At 38.6% G+C, this 15,944-nt stretch overlaps 1 protein-coding gene across 1 annotated transcript in view; it reads left to right on the top strand.

Annotated features, from left to right (window-relative positions):
- Positions 1-15,944, top strand: part of LOC125462775 (ADP-ribosylation factor-like protein 8A) — a 42,998-nt gene that overhangs the window by 14,339 nt on the left and 12,715 nt on the right. Inside the window, exons 2-5 of the mRNA XM_048553126.1 lie at positions 3,120-3,200; positions 6,179-6,252; positions 6,807-6,900; positions 10,982-11,049. Of these exons, the coding sequence (XP_048409083.1) occupies positions 3,120-3,200; positions 6,179-6,252; positions 6,807-6,900; positions 10,982-11,049 (317 nt within the window). The remainder of the gene's footprint in view (positions 1-3,119; positions 3,201-6,178; positions 6,253-6,806; positions 6,901-10,981; positions 11,050-15,944) is intronic.

Raw genomic sequence — 15,944 nt, 5'->3', positions numbered from 1 at the left:
TTGACTGATGGGCCTGTTTCCATGCTGTACAGCTCCAGCAAAATATTATTTCTGTCTTAAACTTACTATTCCTTATTCAACCAACTCCAGTTCTGTTGAGCTAGAGACTTCTTTCCTATTCTGAGACTTGGATTCCTTTTTTTGGTTCAGACAGGTGGACACTTTTACAAGTTGCCTTCAGCTGGAAATTGTAGGAATTAGCAAATTGCCCTTCTGTTGGGATGGTACTGTCCTTGTGTACTGAAGCCCAATTCTTCTGAACTGATCTCTGAAATATCAGGTGCCCTTGTCCTTGTCATTGACACTCAGGTTAGCAAGCACTTCCTCAGTTGACAGTATGAATGTCACACTAGACGCTTGCTCCTTTTGGAAATGATGTCTTCAGTTTAGTCTTTGAGATAACTTTGCCCCATATATTTTTAAAATAGAAAACTGTTTTTAGAGTTGAAAAGACAAACCATTTATCTGCAGTTTAAAACCTAAATTTCCAAAATGATCATGTTGTGTAATTTTTGTTGCAAAATATTCACAACCCTTTGAGAGCATCAGTCATGTAAATTATTGCACCGAAAAGGTGAAATAGCAATAATTTCTACAACTGCCACAAATAAAATTATACAACTTCAATGGTAGCCCCCATTGATGTGTTCTTTTTCACGTAAGCCAAAGTGTACGTCGGTTTTGTCTTGTATTTCTTTTTTTGCTACTTGTGCTGGTATCTGTTTAAGGAAAACTGATTTTCTCATTTAGAGTTGGAAACAAATAAATATTTTTAATATCGTCTCCTAAAGATTTGTGTTATTTTTGTATGTAGTATTTATTCAGTTGGGCACCTTGTACATTGCATAGTCGTTTTTTGTATTTATTGTTCATATCTCAGGGGAATGTGAAAATCTTCAGAATGATGTTAGACAAGTGACCTTTTAACTCCAGTGCGTCAGTAAATATGTTGCCAGTAAAGCTAGTCACTAAACTGAACTCAGTACGATTTTGTCGCTCCCAGAAATGCAGTAACGCTCCTGGTTGATGCCTTTGGCGTTCTTATGTATTATTTTTAGCAGATGATCTTTCGTATCAAACCAAAGTTTCGGATGATACAGTATCTGCTCGTGAAACATACAGTCTTATTATAAATCATAGTGTGTATTACTATTACAATCTTTGCACATCTGGTCAATGAAATAAAATGGTGATGAGGACATGTGAAACCTAGGAATTATATAAAGTTTCATTGATTTTGAGTGATCTGTTACAAAAAGGAACACTTGCATGGATGCAAGAGGTGCCAATTTGCTTGGGTTCTTGGAATGGTGAGGCATAGATTGAAGACAATTCAACCCTATCAAGACTGCAAATTGTAACACCCCTCTCAATTGAGTGATATAGTTCAATTTGAATCTCCTTTTCTCTATAGCGTTTAGTGGGCCTCTTTTATTTAAAAGCATAGATTAGTTTAAGAATTTATGATCTGTACTTCAATTTTTGTGGCAAATATGTGTATCGTAACTACGCTGTGTAAAGACCTGATCAGCACATCTCCTTTCATTGTTTTCGTGATTTCTCAGATAGGCCCTCTTATTACTGTGTTGCTGAGCAATAGAATCTATCCATTACCCCAAGTCCCATGTGACGACCTCTTCTGAGGTCTTCCTATTATTCGTCTTCTCTTTGGAAACTTCATCCAGTTTCAGTTCTTTTCAAAACTCTAACTGTTCCTCTCTGGCAGCATAACTTACAGATTGTTGGCATTCATTGGATTTTTTTTTCTGAAGAGGAGCCACTGGACCGGAACTGTTAACTCTGATTTTTCTCCACAGGTGCTGCCAGACCTACTGAGATTTTCCAGCAATTTCAGTTTTTTTATGTTCGTTATTCAAAAGCCTGGTTAAGAACCATTTGGGATCAATTTTGAGGATCTTTTGAATGTTTTAATTTTAGTATGTTGCAAATACAGAGCAAGAAAAGCTGTAGTTTGACTGTCTTAGTGTTAAAACACCATATGCCCACTTTGCATTTTCTACCTTGAATTGGACAGGCTAGCTAGCTGCCTGTCCATCAAGATATTCAATCTGTGTCTTCTTTGTTTTGTCAGTTGTTCAGTAGTTTAAGCCCAACTATTTTGGTGCATAGTAAATAAGAATGAATTCAAAATAAACTCTGGCAATTCATAATGGATAATAAATGCTGGCCAGCCAACAACATTGACATCCTGTGAAAACAATAACATAAAATGCTTTGAACAGAAGACAAATACGTTTAATGTGTTTCACTGAAATTATTTTGCCCTTCATGTTGTTATAAGCACAGATGTCAGACTTCAGACGCACACTGGGTTTGTAGCTTTCATACAGTAAATGTGAAACATGCAAGAAATCCACACTGACCCTCAATGCATCCCACCCAGACCCATTCCTCCTATAACTCGCCTAATCTACACATCCCTGCACACAATGGGCTATTTAATATGGCCAATTCACCTAGCCTGCACGTCTCTGAATTGTGGGAAGAGACCGGAGCACCTGGAGGAAACCCATGCAGACAAGGAGAGAATGTGCAAACTCCACACAGACAGTCGCCTGAGGGTGGAATCGAACTCTGGTTCCTGGCACTGTGAGGCAGCAGTGCTGACTACTGAGCCACCGTGGCGCATATTAACAATTATTGGAAAGGAAATTTTCTTAAATCTATTAGGTAACTCCTACTGAGAGCAGTCCATAACCATGCCTCCCTTTTTTTTTGCTTTGTTGAAAAAGTATTTTAAAGTTAAATTACATATACCTGTTTATTTCTGGTATTTGTCTTTTTGTAAGTATGAAATATGCAAATATCCATACCTGTGTAATTGTACTCTGATCAGGGCCTTGATGTAATCAAATCTTTTATTAAAAAAAAAGTTACAACGTTTTTCATCAGATCTCCTGTACATACTTTTGAGTTGTGTTGTTCAGACATTTCATTTGGAAATCCGTTTAACAGAAGTCACCAACATGTTATTGAATAAGGAAGGTGAATATGAAGCAGTGCAGTTTTTTTGAGTAGACCTATGAAGTATTGCAGTATACTTAATTACCTTCTATGGTAAGGTCTGTTTTACTACAGTCTTTTTATTGTGCCAACAGTCTGGACAATTTAGTGAAGACATGATACCAACAGTCGGATTCAACATGAGAAAAATTACCAAAGGAAATGTTACCATCAAGGTATTTAGCTCCTTCTGATTTTGCCGTGTACTTTGCTTGTAGTGGCATGATGCTTAGATTTAATAAGAATATGCAGTGTAAAAATGACCTGAAATATCCTAACTCATCAGCATTTTCCAATTTTCAATTGCAATATTAAATATTTCAAATTGTAGCTATTGTTAATATAAAAGCTGGGTATTGACTTTTAGTTTTTTTTCCAAACCTTTTCTCTTGCATTCATGAAGATGTTTTGCAAAAATGTCAATTCAAGGGTAAAACTAACACTTGTACTCTGAGATGACAGTGATGATTGGTTTGTAAGTGTATTCTGGTAGAGGCTTTGGGGAAATTAATGTTAATGACTAATTAAGTTTGATTTGGGTATATTAACTGATAAATTTAATATTACGCTCCTATGTTTAAATTGTGACCAATGTAGGACTTTAGTACTGTGACCGTTCAGTGTCACTCTGGCCATATTTAAACAGAATAGGAGTAACAAACTGGGTTGAACGAGTGGATTAGATATCAAGTTGTTTACTAGAAACTGTCATTATCAGCAGAGGAAAGAAAGTCAGAGGTTGCTGTATGTTTTTAATGTGTAGTGTTATAGTTATGAAAACCGACTTTTTTTGCTAAATGATGAGTTAACTTTTGTCACAATGTGTGATTTTGTAGGTAGTATAAATAATTCTAAACTTTAATCACTGATATATATTGTTTGGAAGGTTAAGGTTATCTCTCTTTTTATACACTGTTCACCTATTTTCTACATATTTGTTTAACTTATGTCTCCCTATTTGTGATCTATCTATTAATACTTTGTAGTTTTCTGAATTCCCTTAGTATTGTTTTGTTATAGGCAATTTTTCTACCTTTTCTATTTTGAAGTAACTAGTTCCAAACACATTAAGCAGGTGGCTTTTAATTGAGACATTGTTACTTGTTTGATTTAATGATGGATTTATCTTGAATTCATTGTCTCAGATCTTACTTAATTGATGTATCATTTACAAGGATGTGATAGCATATATTCCTCTACTCCAAACAACTGAGCAAAGCAGGTCACAAAATACTTTGATTTTGTTGCAGAAAGCTACAAAACTCAGTGAAATGATAAGCGAAGCTGTAATGAGCAGTGATGACTTCCCATTAGTGATTAACATCTTAAAAGACGCCAGTAGATTTTGTGAATTTCTTAGATGTATCATTTGGGATAATTGTAAATCACTGGAAGTTGATAATAGATGCACTAGTCAGTCATTCAAATTGCTTTAGTGGTTCCATGTTATCTTAGTAGCCTTTTGGGGAATGTGTTGTATTTTTAATCAACCAGGTCAGACATTTTATGACAGTTCTAGGACAGCTTGGACTGACTCCTTCTGGTCCAGAGGTCGGACACTACTAACTGTGACCCACTGGGGTATAAGGGAAACAAACCATTAATAAATGATTGATATTTTCAAGACGATTAACATATGAAAGAATGAATCAGAGTGCTATCTTACAATTGAAGTTAAATTGGATTTCAGAATATCTCTGGGAGATATGGAGAATGTATTTTTAATGATTGGCAGTTAACTCAAGTTTTCTTTAAATTTTAATTCCGTCATTGCCCTAAGAAATGAACCAGAAAATAGCAGTTACCTATTTTGGTGAGTTAAAACATGTTCCATATCTCTACACATTATTTCCCTCTGCAAAGGAGAAGGCCCTATCTAGAAATAGATGTAGCATCTAGTATTTGTCTGCTCAGAGTTGTGTAACAAATGTTGTCTGATTGCAGAATCACATCTAATGTTGGACACTGAGATAACAAGGTGTCGAGCTAGATGAGCACAGGCCAGGTAGCATCAGAGGAGCCAGAAAGCTGACATTCCGGGTCTGGACCCTTCTCCAGAAAAGAAGGCCCAGACCTAAAACGTCAGCTTTCCTGCTCCTCTGATGCTGCTTGGCCTGTTGTGTTCATCCAGCTCTACACCTTGTTATCTCAGATTCTATAGCATCGGCAGTACCAACTATCTCTAATATTGGACACTGTTTGGTTTTAAATTTAAGTAAAGCTGGCCATTAACTGTCAACCAGCATTAATAGGTACACTCTCCATGGCAACAACCCCTGCCAATTTGTCTCCTTGATAACCAGTCACATGTAGTCCTCTCATGTAATATAGATGTTTTTCTCCTCATCGAATTGGTATTCTTGCAAATTGATGAAATTAGTGAGCATAAAACAAAAACCTTTGTTGAAGTATCCTTTTTCAGCAGTTCAGATGTTTGATAAAGATATCTCATTCCTAAAATTTTTTCTTTAGTAAAATCTTTGGTAAATTTTGAAAGGACTGATCTTCAATTAATGTTGACCAATAACATGCCTGCATGTACTCTACTGGGGAGATGGGGGTGGTAAAGATTGCAATCAGCCATTCTTTTTCAAGTAAATAGAATATCCTCCCATTTTCTACAGCATCACCTGCATAAACAGGATCTTGTTACTAAGTGTCTGTGACAAAACTAACTTTCGTCTCACTTTGCATTATAATTCTTGGTTCAAGGTTGTCTCATGCAGCCTGCTTATGAACATTTTCCTCCAGTCAAAAAATTAGTGATTTCTATTGACTGGCACACTTTAGATCCTTATGGATTTGAGCCTTGTCGGATTTCAAATTACAAAGACATGATAACTTAGTCGTGATTTATACCATGATTGCTTTGCAAGTGGCTATTAAAGATCCATTTTAAAATACTTGGGTCTTAAGTGTTGGGTAGCCTCTGTGCAGATAGTTTTCTTTGATCTTTGTGATGCGAGTTATAACATTTTGCAGTAAAACGTCTGTGAGAGAAGAAGAAAATCACTTGTCAACTTGTTGCATGATTATCAGTAAGGTCAGATCTGTGACCGCCAAAGGAGGTACGGCAGGAAACAAGCTGAGCAGATTCAAACTTGGACTATATTTGTTCAGAATATTTTGTATTAATTGCCTCCCTTAATTTTAGCTCTGGGACATTGGCGGACAGCCTCGATTTAGAAGCATGTGGGAACGTTATTGCAGAGGAGTCAGTGCAATTGTGTAAGTACTTAAATTATTTCATTATTGGGGAAAATTAATTACAATACCTCTATCATTTTACAGCTTGTTCTATCTTAAATTATTTGGTGATATCACAATGAAAGTTCCTAATGAGGTCATCTTCTTTGTCTTTCTAGTTAGACGTTAGCTGTCTTGCATTTCTTTGACTATTTCTTTCTATATCTTGTCCTTTTGAAACAATTTTCTGTACTTTCCTGTCATCCTCTCTCATTTCAAAAGCATTGTCATGCTTCTGTTCCTGTGGGCATCAGATCATATCTATTAATTGTATGTTAAGTGAAATAATCTTTGGTATCGAGATGGACATTAAAATCAAACCCACCCCTTTGCTTATTTAATATTCCATTTGCATTGAACCAAGATTGATGAGCAATTATCACTAAGCTAGGGTGCCAAAACCAGTTGTGCTGATTGTGAAATCTGCCTGAACACAAGTTATAAAGAGAACTTAATGTTTATTGATTAGCTACACATTATCTACTGTGGCTTCCAAACAGAATTTTTCATAAGCTTCACATTTGTGCATTTTTCAGCTACATGGTGGATGCTGCAGACCATGAGAAGACAGAAGCTTCAAAGAATGAACTGCATAATTTATTAGAGAAACCACAGCTGCAGGGCATCCCGGTATGTTGATTCGTTTTCCATTTATAATGAATCAAACTTAGGTATTCTGAATATTTAATGAAACAAAGTAATCTTCAAAGTCTTAGAATTAGAAGCAAATGCTTCTAGAATTTTTTTTAATCATTGATTTCGGTGATGAAGCTCTACCGTTGTGATGATACAGAATTTGCATTGTGCAAATGAAAATACTGAAAATACTTCCAAATGTAATATTTAACAAAACTCTGGTATTTAGACAAAAGACTTTGTGTTGTGTATGCAGCCAGTTAAAATTTAGTTTTTGGTGGAATAATATCATCTTGTCCTCTTAAATTTCTTACATACTGAAAGGCAATGCTACTGGTGTTGTTTCTGGTTTATCTTTTATCTGTAAAGAGAAGCTATCTTAGTTCTTGAATAGAGTGTGGGTTTGACAGCAAGGCTGTAATGAAACGGTTAAAAGTATGAATTCGAGGCAATTTGAGTTTTCGGATCAATATAATGCGCTAGAAACATGCTATTCTCATGACTATTATTCCACAACGATACTCCAGTGTCAGTTCAGTGAATACAATGATAAATTATTGTTGTCAGCATTCCCATTATTAGAATTGAACTATTTTAAAAGTTTTCCTTTTGAGTAAAGAGATTTGTTTTAGTTACAATGTTGATCTGATTGACCTCCAACATGCAGATGTGTAGTTAGTGTGAAATGCTAAAGTTACGTACCTTTTTGACTTGTGCAATTGGCCTTTCTTATCATATAAAAGTATTGAACAGGCTCAACTTCAGAAAAATGTCAAAAATTGCAAAAATGTGTACATGATACAAGTTGGAGATCTATTTAAATTTAAACAGAAAATGGTTGAAATACTCAACAGGTCATGTAGCATCTATGAAGAAAGATTTGAGGTGACTTTGATATTAAATTTACGTTCTTATTATCGTTGTCTTTCCTTTTATGCTGAACGTTTTGTTTTATACTGCAGATTTCTAGCATTTTTTGTGTCTTGCCTTCGTGATTTCCATTTTAAAGTTTGTTTACTTAGCTCAAAAAGCATAATGACTAAGGAACATTTATGGACCTGTTTTGACAATGGAAGGGCATATTTAAGAAGATGGACTTAAACAGTTAGATTAAATCTAGGCTATATTGTCTGATTCTCTTTACATGGCTTTCTAAGAAGTAGTGACATGGTCTCAGGAAAATTATTTCTGGTATTGTATGACTGAGACTAAATGTTTCCTTTTCGTACTGTTAAGGATGGTATACCATTTTTGTTAATAGGCACACGCTTCTATTTTGTACTGCTTTCATGATGAATGAAAGCATGTTAGCAGTGACAGACTTTAGAACTTTCTGTATCTGATTCAAGCTTCTGTGTATGTGGCTAAAGCTTAGAAACCCATGTGTTAATGTTTTAAAAATTCCAAATTAAAGGGACGCATATCCAAAAAGTGAAATCTCAGTTTGTGCAAACTCAGGAAAATAATATATCCTATCAATAGTTATCTGATAATAATTTTGCATGCAAATAATTGTTCTCATCTTATTTGCTGAGTTTGCTGCTTTACAACATTTAAATGATTGATGCAAGATGAAATAATTATTCAATTATTATGTGGCAGTCACTAAAATCCAAAAATGTTGTTTGCTCACTTCTTTAAATGTGTTCATATTTGATCATTTAAGTCATGTGTGAAAAGCAATAACGTTTAATTGGTTTAAAAAAAACAAACATTGACGGGATGTCGGTTGACGAGGCCAGTATTCATTTTGCACCCCCAATTACCGTTGTGAGCCACCACCTTGAATTGCTGCAGTACAATGTAGTACTGTTGCGAACTTGCTCCAGGATACTGATCCAGTGACAGTGAAGAAATGCCAATATAATTCCAAGTGAGAATGGTATGTAGTTTGGAGGAGAACTTGCAGGTGGTGTGCTCCCACCCAACTGCTGTCCTTGGCCTTTAGAGCCTCAAGGTTGTGTTTAGAAGGTGCTATTAAAGGAATCAATAAGTTGTTGCTTTCATTGTGTAAATGGTATGCACTGCTGCACTGTGTATGTTGGTGATGGAAGTGCATACTGAAGCTGTTAGATGTCACAGTCTTACAGTCACATCATTCAATCCAATTCATCTGTGCCTGCCAGACATTCCAATCTGACCTAGTCCTGTTTGGCCCATATCCCTGTAAATTCTTGCTGTTCATACACCCATCCAAATGCGTTTTAAGTGTTATAATTGCACATGCCTTCACCATTTCATCTGGCAGCGCATTCCATACCATCACCACCTTTTACATGGAAAATATTACCCCTTCAGGTCCTTTTCTTAAATCTTTCACTTCTCACACTGACCCTGTGCCTAGTAGTTTTGGACTCCTCCATCCCAGGAAAAAGACCTTTGTCTATTCAACCTATTTACACCCCTCTTGATTCATAAGTTTTTATAAGGTCACCCCTCAGCCTCTCCCTATAGCTCAAACCCTCCAGTCCCATCAACAGCCTTGTAAATCTATTCTGCGTACTGAAGTTTGACAACATCCTCCCTTAGAAGGGTGACCAGGATCGCACACATTATTCCAAAAGTAGCCTTAACAATATCCTTAGCTGCAACATGATATCCTCACTCTTATTCTCAATACACTGACCATTGAAGGCAAGCGTGCCAAATGCTGTCTTCACCCTGTCTACCTGCGACTACTGTCAAGGAACAATGCATCTGCACATCTCGGCCTCTTTGCTTGTCGGTGCTCCCCAGGGTACTATCAAATGTACACATCCTGTTCTGATTTGCCTTACCAAACATTTATCTCACATTTATCTAAATTAAACTTCATCTGCCAGTCCATACCCCACTGGCCCATCTGATCAAGGTCCTGTTGTACTCTGGGATCACCTTAACACTCCACTATACCACCTATTTTGGTGCCACCTGCAAATGTACTAACCATAGTACATTCACATCCAAATCATTTATATAAATGACGAAAAGCAGTTAAGTAGGCTGTTTTGGCATCTGAGCTTTGTTAGCAGCAATCAGACTTTGTAGAGTCTGGAGTTGTTACTCTGTAGAGAGTTCCTAATCTTTGACCTTCTCCAATGGCTACAGATTTATAGGGCTTGTTCAGAAGTTCCTAGGGGATGAAATTTGCCTCTGTGGGTTCTTATTAATGTGTGTTGAATGAGATGCTCTGACTTACCACAGTATCTTGGAGGTGCAATGTCTTTGTCCAATGGCATTGATAACTAAGTTGATTGACAACCAGAGACTGCTGTGCAGTCAAATGGTCATATGTTGTCCTAACTATACATACTTCCTTCCTCGCCCCCACCCTCAAAACAAAATCTTGGAGTCCACCGTCTGCCTGTCTTGAGTTGCTGTCAAAATGACAAAAGTGTATCAGTCGGCTCTGTCATATCAGCAAAGAACCTGCTGCCACAATAGGCTGCATGCTTCACAAATGCCTATCTAGATCCTTCCTCTATGTTAACTTTGCTTCCCTGCCCTATGCGCTTTTAATTTTTGATGTGATTTGGCTTCGGGCCACCCCTCCCTGCTGTTGTAAATGACTGTCTCAGTCAGTGTCATCACTGCTCCCAATTCTGAAGCTGCTCTGCCTTGCCCAGCTCCATCTCTCGCAATCTCTCCACTCTTCATTTCTTCTCAGTCAATCATTTATCTGGTTTCCCTTGTCACATCTTGAGTTGATTCATGGCACTGCATCTGCTGTTCCCTGGCTGCATTTTCACTCCGTCTGCATTGCCTTGGTCCCGACTGTTCCCTGATTGAAGGAAATGCCTACATTTAAAATGTACATTTTTCTTTTGTATTTGCCTCCAAGAGAGGTTTTGAATACAAAAATAGAGATTTTGAATTCATTATTATCAATGAAAAAGAAACTTCACTGCCACATACTTTAAATGATCCATTTTGGCAATGCTGAGGATTGGAAGGGTGTTTATTTAGAGGCAAGTTTTTACTAGTGTCACTACTTTTAGCCTCAGAGTCTTTGCATGCAATATGAACTCTTGTAAAATTTCACTGATTAAATATTTACAAGGCACGACATCTTGAGTAATCTGGAAAATCTCTCTAGGTGCTCGTTCTTGGGAATAAGCGAGACCTACCCGAGGCATTGGATGAAAAAGAACTGATTGAAAGAATGTGAGTAGCATGCTTTTATGGTGTCAGTCTCCACTTGCAATTCATCTCATTAACTTTAAAAGAAATTAGCTAATGATTGTACTTGCAATTATTGTGTTAAACATAATATATCCCAAAGCAAATAGATGTTGAACAGCAGTAGCTATCTTGTTACATAGCAGAAAGTCAACAGGGTTGATCCTAAGCTTTTAAAGGCGGAGGAGATATGCAGCGACCCTAGATAGCAGGTCTACTGTAGCTGATGACTGCCACTTGTGGTAGAGAAGATAGGAATGCACTGGAGGCCATAAAACCCTTATGGGTACCAGCTTGGATGTCATACTGGAGGAACTTTGACATTTTGACTGAAATGGCTTCAACGGGATTGTAAATTAAGTTGAGGATTTTAAATTCTGTATTCGAGAATAATAATGTAGTGTAGATAACAGGGTGTAGAGCTGGATGAACACAGCAGGCCATGGAGCATCAAAGGAGCAGGAAAGCTGATGTTATGGGCCTAGACCCTTCTTCAGAAATGGGGGATGGGAAGGGGGTTCTGAAATAAATAGGGAGAGATGGGGAGGCGGATAGAAGATGGCGAAAGGAGAAGATAGGTGGAGAGGAGACGGACAGGTCAAAGAGGTGGGGATGGAGCCAATAAAGGTGAGTGGAGGTGGGGACGTAGGGAGTGGATAGATCAGCCCAGGAAGGACAGACAGGTCAAGGGGGTGGGATGAGGCTAGTAGGTATCTCCTCCTCCCACCTCAAACCCCACCCCCATCTCTCACCTACTAAATATTGTATGAATTACTGTATTGAACAATAAAAGTGGGAGGTCATCAAAGCAAGTGTGGTAGAAGGAAAATCTGCAGTTATTGAAAGAGTGGTTAAGAATTTCACTTGAGTTGGATGAGCAAAAACATATCGTGAATATGGAGGGAAATTATCCTAGTTTGTTGAACGTACACGATAGAATCAAAAAGCCTAGTTCGCAGCGACAAAGTACCAGTTCTGGTTCATTCAGTCTTGCTATTGATTGATATTCTGTTAACTGAAGTTATACAGACACATTTGGAGAGAAATTTTTAATCAACATATTATGAGATGCCTTTGAAATAAATAGTATCAAACCCAGACACCCTAGCTCAGAAGTAGGGACATTACACTGTGCCTCAAGACCCTCCAAAATGGTTACCATTAGAGAACCTTTAATTCTATTTTTATTGAATCTAAGTTTCAATTGCCACAGCAATAAAAATGGGATTATGAGTAGCAACTTGAATAATTGGGGGAGGTGGGGTTGGTGACTTTGATGCATTTATGCAATGGAGTGAGTGGCAGTTGGACTCAGGCTTTCTTCTCCAATTGTCTTTGAGTTGAGTACAGAACTAATCAAGTACTATGCACGGTGGATCTTTTGAGGAATAACATGATTAGAGTTAGGGCAGCAATTAAGATGATGGAGGGAGGTGGGTGGCACTTTAGAGTTGTTTATTAGTTATGACTGGAAGAGAATGTTTAACTACTCTGGGCAGCGAGACAGCAAAGAGGGCCGAAGTGCCTTCTGGTTATTGACCTTTTTACTGATAGCAAATGTGTCTTCCGATCCATTCTATATTCCTCCATATTCTTATAAGACCATAAGACATAGGAGTGGAAGTAAGGCCATTCGGCCCATCAAGTCCACTCCACCATTTAAATCATGGCTGATGGGCATTTCAACACCACTTCCCTGTACTCTCCCCGTAGCCCTTGATTCCTTTTGAGATCAAGAATTTGTTGATCTCTGCCTTGAAGACATCCAATGTCCCGGCCTCCACTGCACTCTGTGGCAATGAATTCCACAAGCCCACCACTCTTTGGCTGAAGAAATGTCGTCTCATTTCAGTTTTAAATTTACCCCCTCTAATTTTAAGGCTGTGCTCACGGGTCCTAGTCTCCCCGCCTAACGGAAACAACTTCCTAGCGTCCACCCCTTCTAAACCATACATTATCTTGTAAGTTTCTATTAGATCTCCCCTCAACCTTCTAAACTCTAATGAGTACAATCCCAGGATCCTTAGCCGTCCATCATATGTTAAACCTACCATTCCAGGGATCATCCATGTGAATCTCCGCTGAACACGCTCCAGGGCAAGTATGCCCTTCCTGAGGTGTGGGGCCCAAAATTGGGGACAGTATTCTAAATGGGGCCTAACTAGAGCCTTATAAAGCCTCAGAAGCACATCGCTGCTTTTATATTCCAACTGTCTTGAGATAAATGACAACATTACATTCGCTTTCTTAATTACGGACTCTACCTGCAAGTTAACCTTTAGAGAATCCTGGACCAACACTCCCAGATTCCTTTGCACTTCTGATTTGCAAATTTTCTCACCATTTAGAAAATAGTCCATGCCTGTATTCTTTTTTCCAAAGTGCAAAACCTCACATTTACTCACATTGAATTTCATCAGCTATTTCCTGGACCACTCCTAAACTGTCTAAATATTTCTGCAGCTTCCCCACCTCCTCAGTACTACCTGCCTGTCCACCTAATTCGTATCATCGGCAAACTTCACCAGAATGCCCCCAGTCCCTTCATCCAGATCATTAATATATAAGTTGAACAGCTGTGGCCCCAACACTGAACCCTGCGGAACACCGCTTGTCTCCGGTTGCCATTCCGAAAAAGAGCCCTTCATCCCAACTCTCTGCCTTCTGTCAGACAGCCAATCCTCAATCCAAGCCAGTAGCTCACCTCGAACACCATGGGCCTTCACCTTGCTCAGCAGCCTCCTGTGAGGCACTGTATCAAAGGCATTTTGGAAGTCTAGATAGATAACATCTACTGGGTTTCCCTGGTCTAACATACTTGTTACCTCTTCAAAGAATTCTAACAGGTTTGTTAGGCATGACCTCCCCTTACTAAAACCATGCTGACTTGTTTTAATCTGACCCTGCATTCCAGGAATTTAGAAATCTCATCCTTGTCAATGGATTCTAGAATTTTACCAACTACTGAGGTTAGGCTAATCGGCCTATAATTTTCCATCTTTTGCCTTGATCCTTTCTTAAGGGAGTTACAACAGCAATTTTCCAATCATCTGGGACTTTCCCTGACTCCAGTGACTTTTGAAAAATCACAGCCAAAGCCTCCACTATTTCATCAGCCACCTCACTCAGAACTCTAGGATGTAGCCCATCAGGGCCAGGAGATTTATCAATTTTTAGACCCTTTAGCTTTTCTAGCACTTCCTCTTTTGTAATGCCTACCGTACTCAACTCTGCCCCCTGACTCTCCTTAATTGTTGGGGTACTACTCATGTCTTCCACTGTGAAGAATGACCCAAAGTACTTATCAAGTTCTTCAGCTATTTCCTTATCTCCCATCACTAGCCTTCCAGCATCAATTTGGAGCGGCCCAATATCTACTTTTGCCTCTCATTTGTTTCTTATGTATTGAAAGAAGCTTTTACTATCATTTCCAATATTACTAGCTAGCCTACCTTCATATTTGATCCTCTCCTTCCTTATTGCTCTCTTTGTTATCCTCTGTTTGTTTTTGTAGCCTTCCCAATCTTCTGATTTCCCAGTGCTCTTGGCCACTTTATAGGCTGTCTCTTTTTCTTTGATATATTTCCTGACTTCCTTTGTCAGCCATGGCTGTCTAATCCCACCCCGGATAATCTTTCTTTTCTTTGGGATGAACCTCTGTACTGTGTCCTCATTTACACCCATAAACTCCTGCCATTGTTGTTCGACTGTCTTCCCCGCTAGGGTCTGCTTCCAGTCGATTTTCATCAATTCCTCTCTCATGCCCCTGTAATTGCCTTTATTTAACTATAACACCATTACATCCGATTTTGCTTTCTCTCTTTCAAACTGCAGACTGATCTCTACCATATTATGATCGCTGCCTCCTCAGTGTTCCCTTACTTTAAGGTCTTTTATAAAGTCTGGCTCATAAAATAACACTAAGTCCAGAATAGCCTGCTCCCTTGTTGCCTCCATCACAAGCTGTTCCAAAAAGCCATCCTGCAAACATTCCATGAATTCTCTTTTTTTGGATCCACCAGCAACATTATTCACCCAATCCACCCGCATATTGAAGTCCCCCATGATCAACAGGACCTTGCCGTTCTGACATGCCCTATTTATTTCTCAGTGCATCTTGCGCCCCTGATCCTGATCACTGTTAGGAGGTCTGTACATAACTGCCATTATAGTTTTTTTGCCTTTATGGTTCCTCAATTCCACCCACACAGACTCCACATCTTCTGACCCTATGTCATTTAGTGTCGTAGATTTAATTCCATTCTTAACTAACAAGGCAACCCCGCTTCCTCTGCCCGCCTCCCTGTCTTTTCGATATGTTGTGAATCCTTGGATGTTTAACTGCCAGTCCTGAGCTCCCTGCAACCATGTCTCTGTGATGCCTACCACATCATAATCATTCAAGAGGATTTGTGCTGTTAATTCATCTACTTTGTTGCGAATACTACAAGCATTTAGATAAAGTGAGTTTTGAGAAGATTTGTAGCTCAGGTCGAGGTTCTGGATGTGAGTTTGCTCGCTGAGCTGGAAGGTTAGTTTTCAGATGTTTCGTCACCATTCTAGGTAACATCATCAGTGAGCCTCCGACGAAGCTCACTGATGATGTTACCTAGAATGGTGATGAAACGTCTGAAAACTAACCTTCCAGCTCAGCGAGCAAACTCACATCCAGAATTTAGATAGTGTTGTAAAGTGTTATAGAGTTCTAATCAGTCTGCTTCTCGACTTCTGCTGCTCTGAGGAAAACAACCCCAGCCTATCCAATCTTTCCTCCATAGCTCAGACCCTCCATTACAGGGAGAATCCTAAAAAATCTTCTCTGCAGTCTCATGTCATCACATCCTTCACATAATCTGACCAGAACTGTACACAAGTTACAG

This window comes from Stegostoma tigrinum, chromosome 21 (genome assembly GCF_030684315.1).
Source record: "Stegostoma tigrinum isolate sSteTig4 chromosome 21, sSteTig4.hap1, whole genome shotgun sequence".
Taxonomy (NCBI): Eukaryota; Metazoa; Chordata; class Chondrichthyes; order Orectolobiformes; family Stegostomatidae; genus Stegostoma; species Stegostoma tigrinum.
This window is presented reverse-complemented; position numbering and strand designations above follow the sequence as displayed.